General features: G+C 41.7%; 2 protein-coding genes across 3 annotated transcripts; both read right to left on the bottom strand.

Annotated features, from left to right (window-relative positions):
- Positions 1 to 336: 336 nt before the first annotated feature.
- Positions 337 to 13,223, bottom strand: LOC308115558 (ras-related protein Rab-37-like). Its single transcript, XM_080473116.1, has 9 exons — positions 12,864 to 13,223; positions 6,300 to 6,410; positions 5,672 to 5,713; positions 5,442 to 5,508; positions 5,297 to 5,349; positions 5,116 to 5,181; positions 3,560 to 3,616; positions 3,389 to 3,465; positions 337 to 2,160 (listed from the first exon to the last, which is right to left on the bottom strand). The coding sequence occupies exons 1-9, from the start codon at positions 13,017 to 13,019 to the stop codon at positions 2,055 to 2,057; spliced, it is 735 nt and encodes a 244-aa protein (XP_080329242.1). The 5' UTR covers positions 13,020 to 13,223; the 3' UTR covers positions 337 to 2,054.
- A 488-nt stretch (positions 13,224 to 13,711) lies between these two features.
- LOC308111176 (alpha-N-acetylgalactosaminide alpha-2,6-sialyltransferase 1-like) lies at positions 13,712 to 21,663 on the bottom strand. 2 transcript variants are annotated; one of them, XM_080465972.1, is made up of 9 exons: positions 21,499 to 21,653; positions 21,208 to 21,409; positions 20,650 to 20,812; positions 19,800 to 19,962; positions 19,344 to 19,482; positions 19,167 to 19,270; positions 16,137 to 16,220; positions 15,521 to 15,620; positions 13,712 to 15,199 (listed from the first exon to the last, which is right to left on the bottom strand). In XM_080465972.1, exons 1-9 carry the CDS (start codon positions 21,597 to 21,599, stop codon positions 15,026 to 15,028), a joined length of 1,230 nt encoding a protein of 409 aa, XP_080322098.1. In that variant the 5' UTR covers positions 21,600 to 21,653; the 3' UTR covers positions 13,712 to 15,025. The 2 variants fall into 2 exon arrangements, with proteins under 2 accessions (XP_080322098.1, XP_080322099.1); XM_080465973.1 differs by lacking the exon at positions 15,521 to 15,620 and having other exon boundaries at positions 21,499 to 21,663.
- Between the last annotated feature and the right edge of the window lie 527 nt (positions 21,664 to 22,190).

A 22,190-nucleotide genomic window follows, 5' to 3' on the forward strand; every position in this document is an offset into this window, starting at 1 on the left:
GCACATGTGTACGATGGCTGTAATAAATACTTCTTCTCCACAAGCGCTACTTACAGGACAATCACAACAATGTCTGCCTCCAGAGTGTCATGACAGTGGCAGACTATAGAGGAAGGCTTCCCAGAGGAAAGGGGAAGTGAATAACAGTTCTGAATAATGTGCAAATGTTTTCTTCAATGCCTGAAGTCTCCACAAACCTTTTGAAAACATGAATTAATGCAGCTTTAATGTGTCGATGTGGCTTTAAAACATTCCACATCCTGTACTCACAAAGCAAAATTTAACCCTGAGCCATTCCTGAGCATTGAGTTAAAATTCCATTAAAAATGCTAATCAGCAGTTTGACCTTTCACCTTTACTTTTTTGCAAATAAAAACTGAGTTTCATTACATTTTGGAGGCACTGCACATAGATGCATGCAATCCTGCATACATGCAAGTTTACGACCAGCAATTTTGAAAGAGAATATGTACAAATCAATGCAGCCACCCCCGCCCCCAAAAGAAAAAACTCTTTCAAAAAATATTTTCACTGCAATCACTGATAAAGTATGTACATGAATGCTTCCAAAGTTCTAAATCCAAACACAGATCAGCATAAAGTCGCTCCTGTTGTGTTCGGTCTGATGCAGCAAATCCTCGTCCGTGGAAACAATTGTCGGATGCATGTTGAGAAGTTTTTAACCGGCTGTGTCCCTGAGCTTTTCCACTTCCCAAGAACTGCCAGTGGGCGAGTGAAGCGGTAAGAATAAACCGGGCTTTTGTCCGTGCGCATGGCTTCAAATTGCATCCACGACACAGTGTGTGGCCTTTGTTTAGATCTGTTGGTTCACAAAGTTGCAGCAGTGGTTGATCACTTTGGCAAACTCATGGGTTTCTAACACCGTCAGTGCATTTAAAAATGCTTCATTGGCTAAATAAAGGTTGCGATTCCAAAAACTGTTGTCACTTTAATATGAGTCGGCAAGGCAAACGGCCAATTATATTGAGGTAAAAACACAGAAAGCGTAAAAGGAACTCTTTATCTGAAAGACGGAGTTAAAGATTGATATCAGTGTGTTTAGTATGGAGCGTCATCAGTGGTTACACCAGCAGAGTGCTCAAATAAACAAATGCTCAAGAATACAACTGAACTTCATCTGCTGATATGCTGCGCTAGTTTATCATCATACAGATACTATGTCTATCTGATTGTTTTAAATTTGTGTCATACTTTATACTTATTTAATATTTATCAAACAGCTGAAGCACCTCAGCCCAAAATGCTCTTTTATAGGGTTTATTCAAGAGACGCTCACTGGACTCTTTGAGTCATCCAGCAATACAGACTCACGTTACAAAACTGTATGGGCTGGGCCAGTTGGGTCACTTGATAATTTTCTGAATGTATCACTTGAAAACAATCCCCAGACTTTTATTTAAATGATATCGGGACTGATCTTTGTCACATTTTTGTCAGAACAATCACATATTGGACTTTCACACTGGTGGTACATGGTGTTTGATGTTAAGACTACACTTGTGGTATGCTCAATCACATTTTCTGGCATGAATTAAGTGAAAACATACCACTTTCCTCTGACTCAAGCATTTTTAGTCTTGTTTTCAGAAGTAACGACCTTCTTTTGAAAGTTTGGACTTCCTGCAGCACCGACGCTAAGCCATGTTAACCACATTCTGACACTATCTCCATACTTTCCACAAAATTCATTGATCTTACCCCTAGAAAACAAACGCCTCTGGCTATATTTGGATAGAGTTCTTTTTTTCTTTTTTTTTGCCATTTGTTCAACTTTGTATAACATATTGTTAGCAGCCCATGATGATGTGTGAAGAAAATTGTGGGTTGTGTGAGTCATTTGGGTAAACCTCCTCTGGCTCCATTGGTTGTATTTTGAGTCCAGAATGAATGGCAGGGTAATATTTTTAGGAGCAGCAGCAGCAGCGAGTTACAGGGTTTCCTCCCACTTAGCAGCTTTTCTCTCTCTCTGTCTCTCTCTGTCTCTGACTCTCCGTCCACCCAGAGTCGTGGGAGGACGGCTCCGGATATGAGACTTAGAAATAGCTGCAGCATCCTGATTTCTCCTTCTGGGCTTCGATGTACTCGTGAATCTGGAACTTGGGTTCATTTGGGTGCTGGACGGCCCGGTGCTTCAGTTCCCTAAAGGGCAGGACCAGACAGAAAACATCAGTGCCGTTGAGAAAAGTGAAGGACTCCAGTACGGCTTGTTTCACCTAATTTTGAAAAAAGCTTTCAAAATAATGGAAGAATAAATAGAGTTTAAAGGGACAGTATGAAAAATTTTCTCAGAAACAATCCAAAAATGATTTGCTGAATATCACAGGGAAGCCCAAAGTTAACCGGCAACCTGGGGCTCTGGAGTCACATGTGGCTCATCAGCCTCCCTGTAGCGGCTTCCGGAAGCTTTCAGAAAATGTTTTGTAAATAAAGATTGTTTCCATTTGTATTTTATTTCAATACCATACTGATTTAAAAAAAAATTAATTCTAATCTAGGATAACAACAGCAAAATAAAGTGAAAGAGCTAAAACAGTCATAATAGCTGAAAAAATAACAATAACAATAACAATAAGAATAAGAATAAGAATACAGTAAGATGCAGTAAAAATGGTTAAACTAAAATGATTAAAATACTAAATGGAAAAAGAAGAAAAAAATAGAAAAAAATAGAAAAAGAAGAGGAAACAGAAAGAATTAGGATAAAAGAAGAAAAGAAAAAAGAAGACAAATAAGAGGATAAATAGAAAAACATGCTAGTGTCACTAAAAGTTGTCTCATAACGAGGAACCTACAAATTGTTAAATAGCTAAAGCAGCTGAAATAAACAAGATGCACAAATGATCAAAAGCTGGAAAGTCTTAAAAGTGGCTACAACAGCTAAAAATGTAATTAAATCTAAATTGTATTTATGACATTTTATGAATGCAAAGCAAAATTTTTGTTTCTATAGATTTTTTTCCCCCAAAGTCTTTTTCTTCATTTCAAAGAATTAAAATATTTTGTGGCTCCAGACAAACTTTATTTGGTGCAAAATTGTGAAAAGGGCTCTTTGGGTCATAAAAGGTGGCAGATGGTTGGGCTAGCCACGGCCGAATCATTCATGCAATACCACCTTGTACCACAAGAAGTGTTTTCTGTCCCTGCATGCTGACTGTGTTTATATTTACATACATGTTTATTTTATAAGGGAGTGTGTTGAGGTTTTATAGCAAAAAATAAAATTTTAACAGAATTTTTCACAGGATATAAGCTAAGGCCTTGGAGTTTGTGCGGACTGGAGATTACTTTATATAAGACAAGTTGAACATTTACATTTCTTAGGAAGTCTGAGAGCTGATGAAGAACGATTGACACAGTTCTGTCTTACTTGGACACCGCAATGAACGCCAGCTCCACGTTGACTCCTGTCTTGGCGCTCGTCTCCATGAAGGGAACGGAGTACTCCTGGAGACACACGGAGGAGTAAATAATAGTGAGCGGGGGGGGGGGGGTGAAACCATCACAGTCGTGCTCCTTCAGCACTGATTGAAGCTCTTACTCTGGCCAGTCGCTCTCCCTCGTCTCTCCGGATCGCGCGCTCACTGCTCATGTCGCCCTGGAGAAGAGAAGCGCTGCAGTAAGATTTGATGCTTTCTAGCTCATATTTACAAAGTTTAGTTTCGACGGGAGACGACAGGCTTGATAAAATGTGTTTATAATCTATCTATATCTATATCTATATATTGAAAAGCAACGTTTGAATGTGGATATTATATTTTTCTAACCTTTCACAACCATGCATGGTGGAAAATCTCATTTTTATCAGTTCATAGTTCAAAATAAAATGACGTGCTATTGTATAAGAAAGATATTGATAATATTGACTACAAAGACATTAAACTAAAAGTAAAATAGTGAAACGGTGAGATACTGAATTTGATAAATACCCGGCATTGTTTTGTAAATCACCTTATAATTAGAAGTACTGAGAGAAGTTAGGAGGAAAACTGAGGAGTTAGTAAAAAAAACTCCACATTTAACATTTTCTTAACAATGAAGACGTGAGGAGAGGTGCAGCACACACACACACCCACACACACACACTACTGTTTCTTTGAGCCATATCAAACATTCTATTTGGGACAAGTATTTGCTTTACTTTTATGTGTAGAGAATTCTGATATGAGATCTGAAGCCTACTAAATCATCAGTGTGCAAACTGCCAAAAAAACCCCCGTCAAACTGAAGCTCTGCTATGGGCGTCATCTATTTGTAAATCTGACTCAGAAGGCGTTCACCTGAAATGAAGTTCAGCTTCTATTGAAAGACACGACGAGAATAATAACCCACTGAGGTCACTGGTGCCAAACCAATCACAACCCATGAGCGGAGAGGAGATAAGGCTCACAGAATCAGTAAATTCTTTTCAATCTATTTAATAAAACCCACTTCTATAGACTTATTTTTGTTTGAAGTTTACGTTTAGCTTTAATTTTGTTTTAGTTTTATTTTTATTTAAAATTGTATTAAAAGTTATTAGCCACCCAGGCCTTTGGTGTGTTGTCATCTCTATTTAGTTTTACTTTACTGATTGCCTGTCTTCTCAATTCTTGACAGATTTTTTTGGTTTGTTTGACTCTCAGAGCACATTGGGAACAATGTTCTTAGAGGTGCTATATAAATAGTATTTATTTTTATTTATTTATTATTCACAAAAAAAGAGGACACTTGACTCTGCCCTGCAATACTTGCTCTTAAAGCTCTTGAATTCATGCTAAACATCCCCTTGAAAAGCAACAAAAACCGACATTCCCATACATTTATCGGACAACAAAAAACATTGAAGCAGAATGCTGGTTTCCATTTCAGTCAAATGAAGATATGTGCATTTATAGCTTCAAGGTTTCTCGTCCTGAACCGTCTGTTGCAGACTGAGGCAGCCGAGCTCGTCTATCACTTCAAAACGTTCTGCCTGGTGGGATGAGTTGTAACTGTTTCAATTGTCTCCATGAGTTTCCATCATTTCGATATGACCTCATTGGCCCTCAAGCAAGCCTCCTCCGACATCCTTGCACTTTTTTCCTCCACAAGTTCCTCCGAGAAATTTCCTCTCACCTTGTTGCCCAGCAACATGATGACTACGTCGCTCTGTGCGTACTCGTGGATCTCTGTTAACCACGCCTGAAGCGAGAGAGAGACGGACACGAGCGGTTACACATAACACACATCCAGTCAATAACATCGCATTAGTGAGACTTCAGCTTTCCCTCCTGTTGTGGACACGTCTCAGACTCACCCGGATGTTGTCAAAGGATGATTTGCTGGTGATGTCATACAAGAGGAGCAACGCTTCGGAGAGAGAGCAAAAATAATTACATGTAAATCCTGTGCGTGCAGCTCCTCCTGGACAGTTTTCCAATGTGAGGGTGTTATTGCCTCACCGTGTGCGTCTCTGTAATATGCATGAGTCACACTTCTGAACCTCTCCTGCCCAGCGGTGTCCCAAATCTGAAACAGGGAAGAAATTGGCTCCTTTTTCCACTTGGCTAACCCAACTTGTTATTTTCGGTTGCGGAGCCAGTGCCCATGAGGTAACCAGCCAGCGTGCTAAAAATAGGACGCCATTGTGGAAGCACATCAAGTTTTCGCTGGAGCCGACTTGCTTACTGACCTGTAGTTTGACCTGTACGTTGTCAACAGTCACCACTTTGTTCTGAGAGAAGCAGAAACACACCGGGGAGTTACCGACGGCGCGGAGAAAAGGACCGCAGCATTCAGAGCAGACATGGAAAACTGAAGTAAGGAACGCGTAGAGGGGTAATCATCCAGGGAGACGGTTGGTTGGATTTATTTTTTTTTGCCCCGTCAGCGAGAGTCAATGATGCAAAACTAAGCAAAATCCACGTGTGGAAAGAACTGATATGAGACTTGAAACACATTCTTACAAAGTAGACAAGTTCTGTACTGACGGTGCCCTAGTGACGATCACATGGTGGTGGGGTTGCTGGTGGGATGGGCTGGGTTTGGTGGAGGCGTGGGTGGATGTTACAGGGGTTAAAAGTTACGAAGTAACCAAAAGTTTGTCATTCCTTGAGTGTACATGTTGCATTTGGAAATACAAATGGAATGAGAAAAAAAATAAACTCATGCCAACCAATGAAACCATTTAAACAATAAGAGAGGTAACTTTAAATGTCAGTGAAAACGTTCGACGTGACCTTTGGAAGTGGTTTGTCTTTTTCACCGAGAGAGGATTTAATAAATGACGCGTGCACACACACACAAGCATGCAAACACACCGTGAATCCAATGCCCACTGTGGCAGAGAAGGAACCAGGGATGAACTTGCCCTGATCGAACTGCACCAGCAGAGAGGTCTTCCCCACGCCGCTGTCCCCCACCAGGATCGTCTGCGGGATGAGACACACACACACACACACACACACACACACACACACACACACACACACACACACACACACACACACACACACACACACACACACACACACACACACACACACACACACACACACACACACACACACAGGATTCATATCTTCTGCATCAACTTGACTCCGGAGTGTTTACCGGGCACTGCTTCTCTCTGACGCGAGGGTCTATCAATGAACAATGAGTATTGCAAATCTATTACTGTCCGCCTTGACAGAATCCGATGGTGGTTGAAGCACTGCAATGGCTCTTGATAATTTTCAGTTAAGTGACTCAGCATCTGCGTCACAGTGAATATTTCTGCTCCCGAGCAGCACAAATAATATCAACTTCTATCAGAGCTTGGCAGTGTGCTGCTTTGACGGCGTGACTCACAGCCCGGAGGAGGTAACCTTCCAGACAATGGAGCCAGTCAAAAGGCGTTCAACTTCGTCACTGGACACGTCAATCAATACTTCTGCTGTGGGGGCCGTTGGGTCTTTGTAATGATGCCGAGGCGAAGCGCCACCTCGACACACTCGGCGTGCGTCCCCACTGTCAAGCAACAGGAAGTGAGAACAACAGCTCTCTCGCCTGGGAAGTTGGTTGGTTTGACAATGATACTGGATTAGAACTTTATATTCTGGTCTGCAGGCTGGGTGTCCTTTAAAAAAACAAAACATGATTGATGCTTTATCTTCTAGTGAATAGTATCAACAGACTGATGTTTTTACACTTTAACTCGGTGAATGAGGGGAGTAACTCAAGTCTTCACAGCTTCTTTGTTTTTATAGATATGAAGAGAACGAGTGAAGTGGAATTTTCTCTTGTTGTGAGTAAAGGCTCCAGTCATCTGTTAACACAAACCTACCACGGACATGTTGATCTAAAAATAGTGACAACAATGTAAATGTCAATATATTGACATGAGAATTGGTGTAGAAAAGGGACATAGAGACATACGGACAATCGCTATTCTGTATTGATGTGCCAAGTGGACCAGCTGGAGCCTGATGCAGCAGGACCACTTAATAATAAAAATCTACAGGATTAGGTTACATGACGAGACTGTATTCTATGTTCAGAAGTGAAAGTGGAACGAGCGTCAACTGAAGTGCTTCAACTGAGTTTTGGCGTAAAGCTTGAGGATGGAAGAGTGGCGGCGCTGAAAGAAAAGAAGGATTAGAGTCGATGCGCGGGAGCAGCTTTGCTCACCAGTCGCAGGTTCTGCAGCCTCTCTTTGGTGTCGGCGTTTCGAGGGATTTCAGCAGAGGGCTGAAATACAGATACTGCTCTGAATCCTCGTATCAGCTTCACTCAGGCGTTGGAGGTAAATATATACTGTATATATATTTTTTTTATTATTAAGCCCTTGAAAAAAGCTCTCGGTTCAAATGGTGATGAAGGCATCTTGCCTGGTGAACAACAGAAGTGGTTTCTGCTGCGAATCAGCACAGAGCGAGAAGACTATCAACAGTTACCAACACTGAGGAAAATGCAAGACATTTGTTGCATTTTGGGTTTTTTAAAACCGCTCGGAAACAAAAATGCAAAAACAATGTATTTTTACAATGTCGTCGTGTAAACAGGGCCTGACACTCTCATTCAGAACGAGGCGGTGCGTTAAAAGAGGTTCCTGGTGATATTACACTGATTTCAATAGTTCATATCTCTTCAACAGATATTTTATTCAACACGGAACAGAGAAAAATAAGACATTTTGCCATTTTATGGAGAATATTCACTCATTTTGAATTTGAGGACAGTGGCAGGCAACATGATGGAGAAATAAAGGTGTCCTACAAGTAAAATGGATAAGTTTGTGCAGGTTTTTTTTGTTTTTTTTAAATGTTACTCATGATTTAAACTTTTTTGTAATTCGGCTCGTATATTTTAACTTCGACCCATAATCATACATTTTACTTTTCCTGTTTGTATGAAAAACCTTGCTTGTAAATAAAGGCAAATGTTGACCTAATGTCAGCACATCCGGTCGCGTTTACGTGACGTTTTCAAGTAAAATCTGTAGAATTTGTGTCACATTTGGATGTTTAATCACAATCAGTCACTGAAAACAGAACTTTCTGAAAACACTGCCACATTAGTCTTCATCTCCGTGTAACATTTACTGCACCATCATCTGCATACGCACAGAGACATTTCTTATCTACGGAAGAGGCTGCGTGTATCTTTAAGATGAAGAAAGACGCCCATCTCTGGTTAAATTACAAAAACACAGCACCAACTAGTGGCTCGACAAGCAAACCGCAGCATTTTCAGTGCTTCCATTCGTTAACGTTGAAATAACAGATAAATACACAAAGAAACCTGCGGCCTGCTATTTTGCAAAGATCTGATAGATAAATGTCTACAGTCTCAGAGGATCAGAGTTGTGAATGTGACGATAAACGTTTGGACCCAGAAGCAGCTGAGAGGAATCGGTCTTCATTCTAAAACAAAAACATTTATGAGAAATGTGGTGCGTACTCTCATGTAACCTGACCAACGTGTTGCTCACGTCACTGAGAGGTCACATGACATGTGGACATGCACGTGTACGTGCACTGTAATGACTGGGTTGTGGTGGTGGTGGTGGAGGGATTCAGTTTCCCTAGTGACGGCTAGTGGAGCCGATTAGGCGAAGAGGCTGTAGATGCTGGGGAATCGGTGTACAGTGTACATGGAGCACATTGTTAAGTGAAGGAGTTTGAGTCCTGGTGTCACTGTGTGTGTGTGTGTGTGTGTGTGTGTGTGTGTGTGTGTGTGTGTGTGTGTGTGTGTGTGTGTGTGTGTGTGTGTGTGTGTGTGTGTGTGTGTGTGTGTGTGTGTTGTTGAGGAAATGGTTTGAAATTGGAGTAACGTCACTTTAATCTTAGCGCAGATTACAAAGATTACACAGCTGACGTCTCCTCCTGAGCTCAACAGTCGGTGTAATATCTCTATGTGTGGATATCAAACATTTGAAAACATTTCAAGCTTTTCTATTGACATGCGGGCTTCAAAGAAATGCCACAGAAGAATTGACAAGATCACATTTTCAAAATAGAAAATAATAGGGATGCAGGACAAGTAGAAGTACAAGTACTCTCTTTAGCTATTTTCTGTAGACGCTACAGGTGCAGTATAATACTGGAGTCAGACTGTGAGACATACATATCGCAGCATCGCAGATCCTGCGAATTAGACTTTTTGGGATTTAATAAGTACTCGTAGCGGTACTTGGTATTAGCAAGTAACTAAACGGTGCTATAGTTTTAAGCTTTTTTAATTAGATACATGTCTCATTGGGGAAGAAATGCACAAGTTATTTCACCAGCCAAACCCAAAACTGAGACGAAAACCTGTGTTTTATTACATAATCATGACTCTTTCAGGAGGATAAAGGTGAATCTGTGTCAAGGAAAGTGTCCTCCCCTGAGAGAACAGGCTGAATGCATGAGACAGCAGGAAACCCTGGGGAGTACTGAGCGGTGGCACAGTGTGGGCTCCCTGGCGGCTTCACGCTGTTCACTTGTAATCACGGTTTCTGATCGGTGGAAGAAAAGAACAGCTTGTGTTGCTTTGATTCACGCTGCTCCAACACTCCTCCTCTGCTGGTGTGTGCACAAAGTCTGTGTGTGGATGGAAACACGTTTCACTACTTCTATCTTGATGATGATTTGATCCTTTACTCTAACAAGGTTGGTTCTTAGTGTGAGTGAGAGTTCTTAACAGGTTTTCTTGCAGTCACACACACACACAGTGGTTGCATTAGCAGAAATGTGGTATGGTGGCATTAGTGTCGGGAGCAGCTCAAGCCATTATTCATCATTAGAACAAACCTCGGAGACTTCCTCCTTGTTTTAAACTCAACAAGGCCAAGAGACGAGATGATTGTGGAAAATAGCACAGAAATATACATTTAATCATCTGAGATTTCTTGTTTTTGAAGAATATTTCAAAGCTACCAAGAGGAGCAGATCTGCTTGCTCATTGCACGAAAGGCTAATTGAAGCCTTCAAGTGAAGTAGAAAAATAAACTGATTGGTTCTATGCATTATGGTTTTCTTATACCAAAATAAAGGAAGCATTTACATTCATTTTAATGTATCTCCTTCTCATAGTATTATGCAGCTACTTCGTTAAACACATAAACTTTTCTTTCTTTAGATAACTCTTTTTTTATTAAAAATGCAGAAGAAATTGGTTTTAATCAAAATTGTGGCGGGAAACCTCTTTTAAAATGGCATTTTCTTAAGATGAGGTTTGAGCGCTGCGGCTCTAAGAATGAACTGGAAGCTGTTCCTGTCGCGCTGCTTCATAATGAGAGGTGACATTTCACTGCAGCCCAGAGCGACTCACTCTTCTCTTTGCTTTTGGAGGTCGCAGGTCAGAACTATTTTTAAAAAAAACCTTCCTGGAGGATTTATAGTCATTATAAATACCAGAACTCATAATCTTTCATACAGGACCTTCACTACACGCCCTCACAGTCAAATGTCATATTTGGTTACTTATTTCTTCTCAACTGACAGGATGTTTATGACATCACAGATAATATAACTACATTGTTTATTTTGATTTGATGTATAAAGGAATTATTTCTTGTACTGGAATTGGGCAGGAAAAGAGTGAAATATGTCATTTTGTTTAATTTTGCAACCTCTGTTTAAACCTGTTTAAACAGATTGACTCACACAAAAATTGGTTTTCTTTTCTCTGAAATCCCCCTTCAACAATACTTTATGGTTATTTTATAAATTTGTATCTATTTTAGTGAGTATTCTCTCCAATGGAAGTCATTTTTATGGTTCCAGAGGAGAAGCTGAAATGCAGCTGTAGCAGATTTAGGACGCAAAACGTTTGCTGCATTGTGGGTGCCCGTCTCTAGAACAATGTTGTCATGTAAATGGGGCCTTATTAAAACTCAGACTCCCTTTGTGGGATTTGAATCTATGTTTTAATTGAAATTCCATAAACTAGAAGTTCCTGTGGGGTTGGCTTGACCATCTGGACCAGAATGTGAGGCAAAAGATTTCCCATAATGCCCTTTTACATAAGCCTACACTCCGAGGAAACTACATATGTTATCAGGGTGTAAGAGGATGAGTACATCCACAGGCCTATGAGTGAACATCTGTGGGAACATGGGAATATTTCTCCTAGAGTATAAATAAATCTATGTTTTTACTCGTGTACTGTCACATACTATGTTGTTCATTTTTATCCATTTTGATTGACTTTAATTTTTTCAATTTACAGCCCCAGAAAGGACTGACAGGTGTATTTAACTGATTTTTCTTCTATCGGCAGTCAAGAAAGTTGAAAAAACAAACAAAAACAAAACGCATTTGCAGTAATTAAATGCCTGCAACTGCCCCAAAACTCAGTTCTAAAGTCATTAAATGTGAGTAAAAGTAAATTTCCATGACTATCTGCTTTGAAAGTGTCGTGTTTATCACTGCACACCTCACAGTAAAGTGTTGATTGTTGTGCTTTTAGGCCCCATCAATGTTTCAAGTGAACACAGTGGAGCTACTGAGAATTATGATTTGAAAACAGAAAATGTTTTAGGGAAAACTTTAACTGACGTTGTCGTGCCAAAAACAGCCCGGCTGCCAGAATCCGCACGGCCTGCCGCTTCCGTTCAGTTTTTGCACGGTGACACCTGCTGTTCAGCTTTTGTAAATAGTAAAAGTCAGCCACGTTTGTGTTCAAACAACTGTCCAATTGACTTCACAAAACCGAAATAATTGTGAAACAAATAAATAACATTTTCACGATGGCCGATTGACATTGTTATCTTTATTTTGAAAATTATGTGTATCAATGATAACATGAATGCACTGTAAGCTCCGTCTTGCAATCGTCTCATTTCCACAAACAGCAGAACAAACTACTGTAACACTCACTAAGGAGAAAATCCTTCACTTCGTGCAACGCTTATATTCAGCATTGATCGTGTGGCTGCCATAAAAACGGATGAATGACAGGTATTGTTAGGTATTGTTAATGTTAGGCATTAAACATAAGAAGACAATAGAGTTTAAAACTAAAGTTCTGGATATGCCCTGCAGTCGTTATTGAGAATTGTTTTTAAATGTATTTTCTTGATTTCTCCTCAAAAAACATGGAGAATAAGATAAATCCTGATTTTACGTCTGAATGAAGCCAGGGGGGGGTATTCCGTGTCCTCAGTTGACGTGTCTGCCTCCTCCAGTGATGTGCAGCTCCGTTAACAGATGACACTTCATCACAGGAGGAATTACACGTTTGGAGCAGATTTAACGCACGTAACGGAGACGCACCGGGCGCGCAGTGGAGATCAGTACCATGGAGAGCGCAAACCCATCCAGGACCAGACCAGGGGTCCTCCTCATGGAGGGACAACTGGAGAGGAAATTAACAGGAAGTTTCTGTAAACAGGGGGGGGGAGAGATAAACCGACATACCTTGTGCACCAGTTCTTCGTCGTATGTCGGAGGCGGTGGGGTCTTCGCTTGACTCTCGGTGGTCTCTCTGGACCCGAACCCGCTGTCGGGTTGGATCTCCGGGTAAGCCGTGGTGTAGTACGCCGTGATCGGCTCCATGGACTCCATCCGCTCCATGAGTCCGCTTCTTGTGAGAGGTATCCTGAGGATACCTGTGGTGGATGAGGATAGAAACAAAGCCGTGTGCGCTTTCTTCTGCTCTCCTCTTCTCTCTGCTCCTCTCTCCTCTGATGTTCTCCTGCTCTCTGCTCCTCTATCCTCTCCTCCGAGCGCTCCTCGATATAAGCTCCTCCTCTGGAGTGAATCACAGCCTGCATCACTTAACACTGCGGGCAGTGATCGCTCACTTAAACCACGCCACGCAGCAGAGGAGAGGAGGGAGGGAGGCAGGATGGAGGGGGGATGAGGTAGGATGGAGAGAGGAGGGACAGAGAGAGGATGGGGAAGGAGGTATAGGGAGAGAGAGAGGGCAGGAGGAGGAGGATGAGCAGATAGAGAGGAGGATGAAGAGAAGGTGAGGGACAGAGGATGGAGACCAAGGCAAGAGAGAAAGGCAAGCAGGAGGGAGGGAGTATAGAGGAAAGATGGAGAGAATCCAGAGAGGGTGGAAGGGGGCGCATGTGAGACGATGGAGGAAGGAGGGAGGATAAAGGATTAGGAAGGATGGAGAGAAAATGGAAAGGATAAAAGATGATAGAGGATGAGAGAAGGTGGAGGGAGGATAGATGGAGGAAGGAGAGAAGGAGTGAAGATGGGAGGATAAGATATAAAGTACAGGAACGATTAAAAATACTCAGAATCATTGATTTACTTAAAGTTTGTGATTCATTTTCTGAATTTTATTGTTTATAACTTTATCTGAATGGAGCCTTTACATCTTACTTCACTTTCAAATGAGGTATTTAATTCAATTTCATTTCTAAAGCACAAATACAAAAGTCATTTCAAGACACTATTAAAGAGAAAAAAAAAACATTTTCACATGAATAACTCCCTTTAAGCAGGAATAAACCTGCAGAACCAGAGTCACAGATAGAGCCTTGCTGCAGAACCAGACCAGGGAAAACGGACAGAACCTGGGGAGGGATTCAAACCCTGGTTCCGGTTACTACAAAAGCAGGTTATCAACTTGCCGGTTCAACACAGACTTCAGTGTGAGCGTTCACATGAAAGGGGCGGAGTTTTGTCTGACCAATCACACACGCGGAGAAATCCTGAAGGCAGTTTACAGATTACTGAAGGGTCAGTTATTCTCTGAGAATAGGAAGAATTAAAACGCATCCACCAGGATAAAAGCAACACTGCTGCCGCAGCCAAAGTCTGAAACATTTCTGACTCATTAATGAGTGACTTCACGAGATTCTAACATATTAATTCATCTGCGATTTTCCATCCAGTTGTTTTGAGGCGGAGTTTGTCTTGTGTTGAAATATGAATTCATCACCGCGACGACACGAGTAGTTCTGCGCTCCATAAATATATGTTTCTGCAGTTCTGTCAGACGTGATCATCATTATTAACCTCATTATTACAGATCAACCCTTCGTGGAGAAAAACTGACTTGGAACAAGTCAAGAACAGAAACCTCCTTCAAAGCCTCAGTGACCAGGATTTATTTTATTAAGTCAAAAAGATCGCTCTAAATACTTCCTCATCTCCACTCAGCTGCAGCTCAGCGCTGAACCCGCACACCAATCACCATCGTTTAAGAATGGACAGGTCATTTTCCCAGAGATCTGATTGGTCAGGAGGCAGAGCGCTGACCTTTTATAGAGGAATGTAACCTGCGTTTGGAGCAGGTTAGACATTCAGCGTAAGTTACCCGGGTGATTTATCCCGCTGAGAAATGAGCGAGCGTCGGAGTGCGGAAAACCCAGGGGGAATCCTTGACGTTATCTCGGTAACAGAAAATCCAGTGTCGTAGTGCAGGCCTCTGGTGTCTCTAACTTCACATTTGAGAGTCTTCCTCAGTGGGTGAGTCGCCTTACAGGTCTGTTAAAATGTAAAATCGATAAAAAAGTCAGTATAAATAGAACAGTAACCAGGTTTAATTCATGGGGGGTCTACATTGCTTATCAAATGTTCTGTTGTTGTTTTCAACATTGTTGTGTCCTTGGGTCGGCTTAAGTTCTTTGGTACAGCCGCATGATCTTGCTGTTGTGGAGCCATTTCCACGTGTCTTTCTCCAGAACGTAGTCATGTTTGTTAAAAAAGGTAACTTTGGTTTTCTCGTCCTTTTCTACATAGTAGTTGGAGTACTTTTCATGGTCGTCCGTCATGAATCCGTAGGCACTCACCTGAGGACAACAAGAGAAACAAATAGATGAAGAAAACTACAAAATCAATGTCAAATACTCATTTTATACTCTAGAGATCCTCGTCTCCCCAGTAGAAATGCAGTTTGACTTTAGTTTAGTCCCATCTGGATGATATTTGGGATATTAACCATTGTTCTCTAACTTGATCCAGCTAATGCCAAAAAGACGATTTGATGTTAATCAAACACGTGAAAAAACAAACCACACAGATTTGCGTGATTTGAGCGGTACACATTGAGGCACTTCTGGTTTTTAACTTCAGCTGGTATTTGTACAAGTTGGAACAACACAAAATCTCACTGTGTCACAGGTGTGGAGGGCCAGGAAGAGAGTGAAAGCCCCGCTGGTCGGTCTGACTATCGCCCAAAAGGTACTATTGAGATTCTGAGACTTCAAGAACCTGCGAGGGAGGAACAGAATTCTAAGTTATTCCTACTGGAGTGTGGGCAGAAACTTAATCATACTTTTTGTTGTTGTGATTCTTAGTATTTCACTTCAGAAAGCAGCTCAGAATTCCTGACCGAAACTCGATGAGAAAAAAACCCTGTAAAGAGTGAAATGAATAGTAACTGATTACGTAGGAAAGCAACTCCAGAGATACTTTTATAATTCAAGTTACATAGGTCAGTGGAGGAAGATGCTCTTCTCTGGATGTACTGATGACAATCATAAGATGAAACCATAAATAAAATAAACCTGAATGTAAAATGTTGAATCAAAGTGTAGAACTACAGCAGCTATGATACCATGTTGTCACGCTGACCGGGTCTGGCTCCGCCTAGAGGCAGCCTTTCTCCCCCTTGTTCCTCTCCTCCCCCCTCCTTTTCTTTCAGGTGGGGTCATGTGTTGTCTGGTGTGTGGACAGGTGCGGTGAATCTGATGAAATTATGAAAAGAAAATCTGACGGGACGCCGACCTGTTCCGCACGTATCGAAGGAAGTCCTGGTGAAGAACGTAGAAGCGGCTTTCGTTGTACTGCCCTGAATAGTAGGTCCGTGGCCTGAAGACATTGGAAAATGATAATTATTCAATATTTAATCAGATTGGGAATATTTTTTTTTATATTGCTATACATTTGGTGTAGATCATCGACTTTTAGGCCACCTACATGACGTTTTCAAGTGACAACGCAAAACTTTCGTTTCCATGACAACGGTGCTTTGAGCCACTAGAAATAGAAGTTTTTGAAAACGGCTCCCAAGGTGGACGTTTTTGAAAACACTCCGATTCAGTCCAAGTTCAGGCTCCGTCCTCATGTAGATGTCGGAAAAGCTGCCACTGCGCATGCGCACCGTGCCCGTAATAAATAGTTCTTTTGCACATGCTCAGTAGGTGGACGATACCAACAATGTTTCCTCCGGAGTGTCATGACTCCCAGTCCATAGTCACACTTTTTCGAAACGTTGCGGTATAAACATGAAACTTTGAAACAAAAAAATGCACTTTCACTTGAAACATTGCCGTGTAAATGGGGTTCTAAACTGTGGGAGGATGAGACCCGCTGACGAGGTTTGAACCACGAACAACAACAAAAAAAAGTCTGGAGATTTTCCTTTGAAAAACTGTCAAACCACGACAGTAAAACTCTGTAAAGTTTGAAACAGTTTCATATTGTCGATATAACAATTAACCACTGTAACAGAATAACTCAGGAAATTTTTTTTTAAAACGTTTAAAATTTAAAACAGTCAATACTGTGATTTTTGCCTTTATTTCTCGAAAAGAATAACATTTTTGACAGTTAAATGTACTGATAACAACGAGATACCGTAAAATTAATATCAAGTGACAATGTGATTTTTGCATTTAGGTGATGAATGCAGTTATTGTGGTACTATTGTAAAATTATTGTGCTGATAACAGAACTCTGCCACATGGCTGGAGCAGTGGTTAGTACCTCAGTGTGAAAGGTTCCGGGTTCAAATACCAGCTGGGGCTTTCCACAGCCTTTTAGAATTAAAACATTTTGAAATGTTATTGTTGTTGAAGCTAAATATAATATAGTAATTAGGGCCCTGTCCACACAAGCCCAAACAATCTTTTCTTCCCGTTATTCTTAAAAAGGTGCCCGTCCACATGGCATCGGTTCAGGAAATATCTACGTCCACAGGACAGCATCAAAACGACCTAAAATAATGTAGTACATATGTCAGGCCTACAGGTGGTGGTATAACTCTGCCACAGAAATACATCAGAAATAGAGAAGATGACATGCAGAGTACGCACATTAAGCTTCCCTGCTGTAAACAAACAACAGAAGACGATGACTCGTTAAGTGATGTGGAAAGGGTTGTCGGGTCTAACGGTGGGGTGATGACATCATCGTTTGCAGCAAACGTGCATCTTGTTCGTTCACATTTGTCTGTCCCATTTTACAATGTTGAGGCGGTATTCTCATTCTCATAACAATGCCGTTTTCAAGCTCCTAAAACGATTCACACACGATCGGCCAAAAACGATGCAGTTACATGAAACAGCGTTGTCATGCGGACAGGGCCTAAGACTGGACCAAGGAGGGCCCCCTTGCATTTTTAGCCCAGAGTCCCAACGGGCTCTAGAACTGGTTGGACATCAATTGCATAAATTACCAGGCTTTCCCACCATATCAAATGCAATGCCGATCAGCATCTTAAGAACAACGAAGTAACTGATCAAGGTCAAGATGCAAAATTCAAAAAAGGAGCTTTGAGTAGAGCAAGGTGTCCATCCAACACCAGGGGTGTCAAATTCATTTTAGTTCAAAGGCCACATAAATCCCAGTTTCATTTTGAGTGGACTGGACCGGTAAAATAGTACCAGATTAGCCTTTAAATTGAAACTTTCACTGTACACAGTATAATGGTATTGATACTTTTACTATTTGCTGGTTTGGCGGACCCTATTGGGGCCTCTTGGGTGCCAGTTTTGGGCCATGGGCCTTACGTTTGACGTCCCTGATAGACACTTAAGTGATACTTAAATGTTGTTTGTGATCACTCACATGTTCATGTGTGTGTGTGTGTGTGTGTGTGTGTGTGTGTGTGTGTGTGTGTGTGTGTGTGTGTGTGTGTGTGTGTGTGTGTGTGTGTGTGTGTGTGTGTGTGTGTGTGTGTGTGTGTGTGTGTGTGTGTGTGTGTGTGTGAAGGCCTCTAGAGGTAAATTGAATTTATAGAAGTAAAACCATTTTAATCAAATTAGTTAGTTGGTCTAGTTTAGTTTAATAGTTGTATGTTGGCAACCAGGAGTGACGGCGGTTTTGTGTTTCTGCCATTGTTCCTGTTTGAGTGTCAAAGTAAATGCCTCTGTTGATTACATCTATGATAAAAGGAAAAGCTCACTCCCAGAGCAAATTTCCATATTATTGGATAAAACCCAGTTATTGAACATTGAATCTCCAAACTTCTTACTGATAGTAGAAATTGATTCCCTCTGACTTTTATGGTAAAAATGTGTCTGATTCTTAATATTTGCAGTAATTTCTGGGAGCCTCAACAGTATTTTCTAGAAATTGTCACTGAATAAATTTGTAGTTTATGCAATTTATACTGTTAATGGTGTCAAGTAAAAAACAGATATGTCATGGCACAAACGTTATTATTCATGGTAACTTCCTGTACATTTTTAAGTCATTTGTTTTTCTTTTTTAAGGGTTAAACCTTTTTTATTCACAGTAAAATATGGAATGAATTACAGTTTTTAACGGTATCAATACATTTCTTTACCGTAAATGAAGAAAATTATCTAACGTAATTTTACGGTCCCTTTTCAGAAACCACAGCTGCCGGCAATTTACTGTGAAAACTACTTTTATTTTTTTTTTTGTGTTGTCAGTGCACTTTTTGATCCAAAATGACCCAGAATGCACCACACCTCTAAGTAGAAAGTGTTCTAAATGCTTGATCGGTTATAACGGGGGTCTTCAATGTGTGGGGGAAACAGGCTTGTGAGAATCTTCACTTATATTCACCACTTATCCTGGAACGGACCAGACGACACTCTCTCTCCCTTTACGAGCGCCGGGAGCCACTGGTAATCACTGATCTGCTCCGGGATCAACACGTACTTTATACCCTGTGAACGACAAAGGGAGCAGAGGTCATCCCGTTGTGTGCGGCGCCCGGCGCCACCGTCCCGGTTTCATTACCTCGTCGTGAGGGGCGCCGGTGTAGCCGTAGTTTTTCAGCGAGGAAACCGAGGACGTGAGCGAGTACGCCGTGTGAACGTAGACGGATGTTCTGACGCCGACATCCTCTTCGAAACCCTTGGTGAGGGCGCCGTTCACGCTGCCGCACAAACACAGCAAGGCACGTTTCACATGTGGCTGAATCTGGCATCGGACGTCGTCAAGCATGGGTAACGTTGAAGCCCGCTCAGGGTTTTTTTTTTTTTTAACATTTATAAAATAGGAAAGTCTAAAGAATTAGGAATCTCTCCACTGTAGTTTGACAAACTCAGCATTTTGCCTGAAACAGCCCTGATACTGTAATTGTATATGTGCTTGAATAATAAAACGACTGAGGCTTTTAATCAGTGTGACTTATGACTACATCATCGTGTGCTCAGTCAAAAGTATTTATGATAGTCTTCACTCGTTTCTTACCGAAAGACGTAATCATGAGCGTCGATCTCTTCCCCCACTCTGGAGCCATAGAGGATTCCTCCGGCTCCCACCACGGCACAGCGCACGCAGCCGTCACCTCCTGGTTTTGGGAGAAGAAGAGGCTCCTTCGGCTTTGGAATCAGCTTCACTGAAGGCATCACCTCTGCATGACAAAGGAGCCATTCTCAGTACTTTCTAAGCACCCCTGTGAAATCAGAGCATTGAAGGTTTCGGGTGTGAATCCCTCCCTACAGTCGGTCTGTCTGTCTGTCCTCTCCTTCCATCACCCCATGGAGCCGTCTCCACCTCAGAGTCTGCTTCTGTAGGAGGCTTGTTTTTCCCTGTTAAAGGGAGTTATTCTTTTCACTAAACAGCGAAGAGCTGCTGGTTCACTGAACGGAAGCTGTTAAGTGAAGCAACAAAACCAGTAAGGTCACTTGATCGTACATGAACAGAATGCAGGCGGAGAGAGTCTCTCCCCATGTCATGGAGTCATTCAGCAAGTTTTATATTTTTTAAAGATGACTCAGTCTGCAATAAAGTTCAGTCGATCCAAAATAAAATACCACGTAAAACTTGCTGCTTTAAAGGTTAAATCAAGCCTTGAACAGACTTTAAATGATGCGAGAGCAGCTATACCAGGGAAATGTACACGGCAACGGCAGAAACACTGAAGATGATGTCCCTTAGCATGTTGGGCCACAATTGGGTAATTTTTTAAAAAGTTGCGTTTTCAGTGGCAATGAAAGTTTTGTCTTGTGTAACTCTTCTTTTCGTCACGGATAAAATGTTAAGGATCAGTGGAACAACCAGAACAATAAAACAGTTATGATGCCAAGGAAAGACCCACCATCATACTCGTACTCCATGAAACCAAACGGATTGTTAAAATGTGACAGTCGGTTCCACTCGCTCATGTTGATGTTGTCTCTGTGCAGATACAAACGCATGTTGGGAAGAAAAGCCTTCTTGAACTTTTCGTCCTTTGAGTCTCTCACTGAACGGACGCATTTCTGGGGATGGGAGAATGTTCAATGAAGAAATTAGAGTGAACGAAGAGAAGCGAGAGAATCTCAAACCGCTAGCTGAATTGCTGCTATCAAAACAGGTTCAACGTGATCTTCCAAAAAATAATGTTGCGGATTTCTGCCAATGTGGCTGCGTTTAGTTAGGCAAGGGTTCATTTGTAATCTGAGGAGTGACCAGACAGAGAACCCTCAACCAATACAGGGAAAAAAAAAAAAAGCTGTTTTCCCTGTTGACATTTGGAAATCAGTGTTTTTGGAGGAAAGCTGCAGCCGGCTACGACCTATCAGTGTTCTGATGTTTTCACAGGACATACAGGCTTTTCCATTTAAATGAACGTCAATTAAACACAATAGAGTATCAATGACCTTGCTCCACTTACCGTCGGTCTTGGCGGTGCGTCCTGGTTATAAATGTCCTCAAAGTCCCACCGAGGCTGCTTGGTGAAGGACTTCCTGAAGAGGATGGGGATCGGGGTCTCAGCCGTGACCTTCTGGGGCAGATTTCCATTTACCTCCAACTCTGCGAGGGTCTTTCTCAACAAACCTTTATCCTCTGCGGCTCTGTAAGACAAAGCTGCCCAGCTGAACCGGAGCAATAGATGCAAAAACAAAACCATTAGCATGATACCTTCTTTTGGTTTTTGCACTCTTATCTAACATAATCCACGCACCTGCTTATCTTGGACAGGAAGCCATGTAAACGCAACCAAAGCACCATGCTGACTAATACGAAAATAACAAAACAGAGCAGCTCCTTCCTGCGAGCAGCCATGTCTGAGAGCAGAGGGGGCTAAGCACAGTCAGGTTTCTTTCTCTCATTGTGTTCACTCACAGGTGGAAAAGCCAGCCTGTCGGATGTGGGCGGGGCTAACAAACACACCTGTCCCTCTTGCCCGGGGCCTTCTGAGCTTCTGAGCCACCAACTCTAAAAGCAATGGTAGTATGAGACGAGGATGAATTTCAATGAAACATTTATTCCAGAAACTGATTCCATCTATATGAACGTGAACCAATATAAATAAAATGTATATGTTCATTTATGTATAAATAAAACATCCACACGAATAAAAATGAACTTTAACACCCTTTAAATATAATCACCGATCTGTACGGCAGATCAGTTGACATGAACTTTAATGCAATGTAACTGAACCGGTTATTGTTACGTGATATGTTTGCATATGACACACCCACACATGCCCCCGGCTAGCTCAGATGGTAGCGCATGAGGCTCAAAATCTCAAGGTAGTGGGTTCATGTCCCACGCCGGGCGCCACCTTCCTGTGGGCTCACCACCCGCAGGAAAGGTTCTTAATCGGTGCAATGTGATCTGGGTGATGGAGCTCAGACTGACACCTCCATG

The sequence above is a fragment of the Lipophrys pholis genome, assembly GCF_963383615.2.
Source record: "Lipophrys pholis genome assembly, chromosome: 1".
In the NCBI taxonomy this organism is placed as follows: Eukaryota; Metazoa; Chordata; class Actinopteri; order Blenniiformes; family Blenniidae; genus Lipophrys; species Lipophrys pholis.

Bases quoted from the DNA above. Each gene is read 5' to 3' on its own strand.
- LOC308115558 (XM_080473116.1), bottom strand. From the start codon at position 13,019: ATGGAGCGGATGGAGTCCATGGAGCCGATCACGGCGTACTACACCACG. The intron at 5,350-5,441 runs GTGAGGCAATAA...CTCTCTCCGAAG, and splicing joins ATATTACAGAGACGCACACG to CGTTGCTCCTCTTGTATGAC. The intron at 5,182-5,296 runs GTGAGTCTGAGA...CTCTCGCTTCAG, and splicing joins CATCCTTTGACAACATCCGG to GCGTGGTTAACAGAGATCCA.
- LOC308111176 (XM_080465972.1), bottom strand. From the start codon at position 21,599: ATGGCTGCTCGCAGGAAGGAGCTGCTCTGTTTTGTTATTTTCGTATTA. The intron at 21,410-21,498 runs GTGCGTGGATTA...GCTCCGGTTCAG, and splicing joins TTCCTGTCCAAGATAAGCAG to CTGGGCAGCTTTGTCTTACA. The intron at 19,483-19,799 runs GTAAGAAACGAG...TTTGTGCGGCAG, and splicing joins GCTCATGATTACGTCTTTCG to CGTGAACGGCGCCCTCACCA.